General features: G+C 32.8%; 1 protein-coding gene across 1 annotated transcript; it reads right to left on the bottom strand.

The window, feature by feature from the left end:
• Positions 1 to 614: 614 nt before the first annotated feature.
• Positions 615 to 3,245, bottom strand: LOC131060562 (transcription factor MYB74). The gene is made up of 3 exons (XM_057993830.2): positions 3,054 to 3,245; positions 2,823 to 2,952; positions 615 to 1,901 (listed from the first exon to the last, which is right to left on the bottom strand). The coding sequence occupies exons 1-3, from the start codon at positions 3,184 to 3,186 to the stop codon at positions 938 to 940; spliced, it is 1,227 nt and encodes a 408-aa protein (XP_057849813.2). The 5' UTR covers positions 3,187 to 3,245; the 3' UTR covers positions 615 to 937.
• Positions 3,246 to 5,697: the final 2,452 nt, after the last annotated feature.

Here is a 5,697-nt window from a genome sequence, read left to right on the forward strand (position 1 = left end):
AACATCACTTTGTGAAGTAAAGTTAAGTTTTGACAATATCATAAATGTGGCAAACAACTTGCAACAACATGAGACTAGTTACAACACCACACCACACGTCGACAAAACAGTATGGCAATCTACCACAAGAAAATGTGTGGGGCATGGCGAGAAGTCAAGCTTGACTTAATTAAACTCTGAAAAAGGAAGATACTCAATTCGATAAGAATTAAAAGCATAATGTAACCCTAAACATCACATGTACTCTTCATTTAAACAATTAGAAACTTCTTACGTCATCTTGTAAGTGTTAATTTTACCAAGTCGTAGCTATTGGGCGTGCAACCTTGGTCGCTGTTTTGTCCACTTCTAGCAACTAGACAGAGACATAAAAATATTAGAATACACATTCCTTTACATCTAAGATCCCTTCATTCCATCAACTTATGTACCGTTTTCAATACGAGCAGTTTTGATGTTGATTTCTTAACTAGAGTAGTCAATTCTTAGCATTTGCTAGATTTTTCATTTTCATGCTTAATATTCAAAAGCTTTGTTTGCCAATCAGAAAATTTTGTTAATTAGATTCACATTGACTAATTGAACTGCACTAATAACGTGATCAAACTATAATATCCGTTGATGAAAAATTCCGTTTTATGTATATACCACACAGTTCTTGGAACATTGTCCACTGAATTCGAAGAGGGGTACTGGCTCTGCATTGTTAAATTGATCAATACATAAGAAAAACACACAATTTGTACTTGGTTATTTGATAACAGAAACCCAATAGCACAGAAAATTTCTATCCACTCTGCAAACCCATTAATTCTAGATAGGAGTCCTGTCATACCAAAAAGTTCCAGAGATCTTTGGCATGCCCGAATTATCAATTCATGAAGATAGGCATAATAGATTTCACACTGCTTGCAGATTTTTTCATAGATGTTTTGGATCATGCTGCATGATCCATCATCAGAGTAGAATTATTAAACTGCTCTGAAGGAAACACGAGACACTGTGGGTCCTCATACAAATGTAAGGATTCTCCTTGTGGGATCAGATCCTGAAGCTCTTTTGAGCTGCTGCTGAAACTACGCATTATTTGGGCTTCTTCCCCATCAAATTTCACAGTACCAGTTCCTTCCCAATCCTCGGTAGGATATACCAGCTGAGACAAACAAGAAAGATTAGATTGGGCTTGTTGATCTTCATCCTGCACAGATGGGGTCAGACAAGAATCTGTAACAATGGTGGTGCCCATATTTATTAAGTTCATCACGGGGTGGGACATAACTGGCAAGGTATTGGTATTGCAGTCAGAATGTTCAAGAATGAAATTTGATGGTGGAGAAGGGATTTCAGATGTGGATAGAATGTGGGACAAGTCCTCTGCATTGATCATCAAATCATTGGAGTTATTATAGTAGTTGAGAAAGATTTCATTTTTAGGAACTGAAGTTCCTCTGAATTCTTCAGAATGGTTATGGTTATGGTTATTCTTGACAGTAATGGGGCCATTGTTGTATTCTAAGCATGGTTGTCTATCAGAATTAAACATATTATCGAAGAACCAGAAATTTAGATCTGAATCTGGAACTTGCTTGTTGTTAGAATCCTTTTCATTCATGTTATAGTTATACAGTGATCTGTCCATTACAAAGCTATTGTTGGGAACATTTTCTTGCTGAACAGCACTGTAAGACTGAGCTTGGGGAAAGGGTGTGTACTTTTTCTCTGCAGCTTGCTCTTTTAAAATTTGTGACATTTCAGCTCTAGTAGCTGTTGTGGTAGTTGTATCAATGGGTAGTTTGTAGTCCATTCCAGACTTCTCCAGCTTCTTCTTTATCCATGAATTCCAGTAGTTCTTGATTTCATTATCTGTTCTTCCTGGTAAGTGAGTTGCTATGTGTGCCCACCTGTACCGAAGATAGTCAACAGAAAAAGACATTATTAGTTGCTCTTATACATAAGAATTCTCCATGTAAAATCCAAATGCATCTTGACAGATGCTCATCAATCAAGGATCCAATATAATTTTCAAGTCTGTGATTAGAATGCTGTCTAAATCTTTTTCTTCGATTAAATTTTAGGATCCATCGTTATTAGTATTAGTTTATGATATTGATTGTATTATTTTTGTCTTCAACATTTCAGATCAAATTCTACAATCTATCATTATTAGCATTAATTTATGATATTCATATGTATTATTTGTCAATTTAATTGTGTAAACCTTTGTCCTTGATGTATTTCAGATCAAACTCCATGATCCATTATCATTAGCATTAATCACTCAAAGATCTTGAAAATTATTGCTGATGACTACATATGACTTAGTTTATAATCCCAGTTTCATTTATACTAAATGTTGAATTTTTATTGGTAAAGTTGAATTGATGACCATCTGAATCTGTTGAAAACTGAACATAGTGCAAGATGGCACAATTCTTTATTGACAGATTCAATGAATGATCTAGTCCAGCTCTTGCTTTATTTATTGTTAAATTCACATGTACAGAGTTGATTGATATAAGAACGATAAATGTAAGTTAAAATGTCGATTTAAAAACATACACAATTGATTTCAAAACCAATCTTTTGAATATGCGAAAATGCACATAAACAAAGTGGCTACATTCTAATGTAGTAAGACCATTTGAATAAAGAATCAAACCACACCAGCACTAGATGTGGTGCAATCCTTATCTTCAAAGGCAAGCATTTAAACTTCAATGGGTTACAAAATTCAGCAATATCTCCTGGACTATAACTAATTCCTATGAAATTTTTTCAGGGGAAGGAAAGTGAAAATTCACAGTCATGAGCTAAATCCATACCTGTTTCCAACCATGCCATGCAAATTTATAATAAGCTCCTCTTCTTCGGGACTGAATTTCCCACGCCTGATATCAGGCCTCAAGTAGTTGATCCAACGAAGCCTGCAACTCTTCCCACAACGTTGCAATCCTGCATTCAATAATTAACTTAGCTTAAATGAATCTAGCTAATTCATACATTGTCCATCTCCAAGCACATTCCAAAGTAGAGTTGTAATACATGACCCATACCTGCTTTTTGTGGGACTTCACTCCAGCAGCCATAGCCATGATTGTTGATATAATTGAGAAGCTTCTGGTCCTCCTCAGGTGACCAGAGGCCCCTTTTCACTTTCTGCTGGTTGCAGCAGCTGTGGTGTCCCATGACTATGGCTTCCTGAGGTTGAGCTTGTGAGGAGAAGACAGAGTGGGCTTTGGTATATAAGTAAGGGAGGGGCAGGCTTGAGAGAGACGAGTGTCTAGAGAAATAGAGGGCAGAGAGAGTTTCTCCATCACATGGGACTCATGTCTAACAGCAAAACGACTTGCTACCCACCAAGATTGCTTTTTTCTTCTCGTAGCTCTTCAATTCACCAATACAAAATACACACGTTTTGAATATTTTTGCTGTTGGTGTAGAATCTTTTTATGGGCGTGATGGATGTAGAGCAAAGGAACCAAATCTTCTCCTTTCCTTTCACCATCTCTCCATCAATAGCAGGTGATACGTTAAACTTTTTTCATCAATTTTCTTCAACATTAATTTTAATTTGTCTCAGTAAACCTATTTTTGGAATAAATTACAAAATGGGAAATAAACTTGAAATAAGATTTTAGTTATAAAATAGTAAGATTAAAAGATAAAGGTAGTTTTTTTGTCCATCTCACAGACTCGCACCAAACATTATCGTGCAGCAAAGTTTTGTCAATTTAAAAAAACATATACTTTGTTTAGCAATTTTAATTTTTTTTAATAAGATAGAAATGTTACTAGTATATTTAAATGTATTTATTTAAAAATATGCTATCAATATAAGTTTGAAGTCATGTAATATAAGTCTGAAGTCATGTAAATCACTGTCAAATTTAAGGTAGAAGACAAGAGTTTTTGTTAACACACTCACACCATTACACTCTACCTCTTGTCATCATTGCAAAATGACTCTTGACATTAATTGACATTGATAACACATTCATATAAAGGAAAATAACTTTTGTTATGCTTAATGTAAGCTATATAAATGTAATTAACTTAGACTAATAAATATGGTAAATATATGTGGATTTTTTGAATTTAAATAATTAAATGTGTGAGTGCTTACCTTTATAATTGAACAAGGAATGATTCAAATGATGTTTTAAATTAGTAATGCATTTGGGTCTAGAAGAATAAATCTTAGTTTATTATTCACCTCAATTATTTTTCCTCATGTTGATTCAAGTTTGAAGATCAAAGTTGAATCCACAACCATAGACTTGTCCTTCACATATGCACTTGACATCTATGAAGTTATCCTTTTATGCTCACTTGATTTTCTATAGCTTCTTTTGCATCTTAGTAACAAGACTTGTAGCTTCAACTTGCAAATTTGTAAAGCTAATTTGGCTAACATTTTACGAGTCTTGAACATTGGAATGGGTAAAAGTACAAAGTTGTGTCAAACAAACTTATTAGCACAAGTGAATTTAAGTATTTTTAACTAAAACTTTATTTTGGTCAAACATATGTCTAGCTAGATTAATTCTAGCGAAGTTAGATATGGGCTACAACTTTTCCAATGGGAAGTATCTATTAAATGCATATTTTATACCATTTTCGGTCCAATTACTAAAAAACTAAAAGTATTTGAAAAATTCGATGTTTGAACAACTCCTACTATTATAAATAATATATTTTTTAATAAAAAATACCCTTCTGTAGATCTAAAATTGAAGTTTTCTAAAATATATATCTTTTAATAGTGAATTATTTTTTTTATCTATTTTATATTTTTTTAATTGAAAGCAAGTCATCACTAAAATATAAGGTTGCTTATCTTGTCAAGGAAAAATACTAAAATTATTTAAATTTTTTGAAAAAACTATGACGTGATAGAGAAAAGTATAAATGTCAAAACGATATAATTCTTTTTTATTTTTGATAAAGAATTAAGACAAAAGGTGATGTTAAATAGAAAGAGTTATAAAAATAGTGAAAAAAATAACATCCATGCACTAAAACTTCAAGTTACCAATACTCACAAAAAAATTGAAGAAGAAAAGATAAAATTAACTATATAAAGAGTGATATTCCATGTAACTTCGATTTTAGTAGTTTATCAACAACTAAATTTTGGTGTTTATTTATAAAAAACTATATTCAAATAAGTTTTTTTTTTTAATTACACATAAAATACACTAAAAATACACATTTTATTAGTTTATATCATTTTAAAATTCAAAACATTTATGTCACTTCCCAGTGATTCAAATTAAAAAGTTGAATCTGTCTTGGTCATTTCCTTCATAAAAGTGTGACACAACGTTGTAGATTTACCCAAATTTTCTATATCATTGGAGAAATAAGAAGCAAGTATTTTCTTCTTGCATTTCTTGTATTGTTGTTGTAGGGTGGAGTATCTCTTCATCAATTGGTATCAAAGCATGTGTTTGGATGTGTAAGGGGAGTCCCCAACATCAAGTGGTATTAGAGCGGGAGTTTTTAAATATGTAGATAGAGAATCTCAGAACGTGAGGTGATTTGCACCAAAAATTGTGGTTGTTGGCTCATGAGCAAGATGCCTCCATGAGTGATACATTACATATGTGGTGGAAGAAATATTGGTGGGAGAAATGTTGTTCCAAAAGAGGGTTTTAGAGTCTTTGAGAGAAAAGTGCAAGAACTACAAGAAGACTT

The sequence above is a fragment of the Cryptomeria japonica genome, chromosome 8 (assembly GCF_030272615.1).
Source record: "Cryptomeria japonica chromosome 8, Sugi_1.0, whole genome shotgun sequence".
Classification (NCBI taxonomy): Eukaryota; Viridiplantae; Streptophyta; class Pinopsida; order Cupressales; family Cupressaceae; genus Cryptomeria; species Cryptomeria japonica.

Excerpts from the sequence above, each read along its gene's own strand:
- LOC131060562 (XM_057993830.2), bottom strand. The coding sequence starts at position 3,186 with ATGGGACACCACAGCTGCTGCAACCAGCAGAAAGTGAAAAGGGGCCTC. Across the intron at positions 2,953-3,053 it reads TGAAGTCCCACAAAAAGCAG|GATTGCAACGTTGTGGGAAG; the intron begins GTATGGGTCATG and ends TATTGAATGCAG. Across the intron at positions 1,902-2,822 it reads CATGGCATGGTTGGAAACAG|GTGGGCACACATAGCAACTC; the intron begins GTATGGATTTAG and ends TCTTCGGTACAG.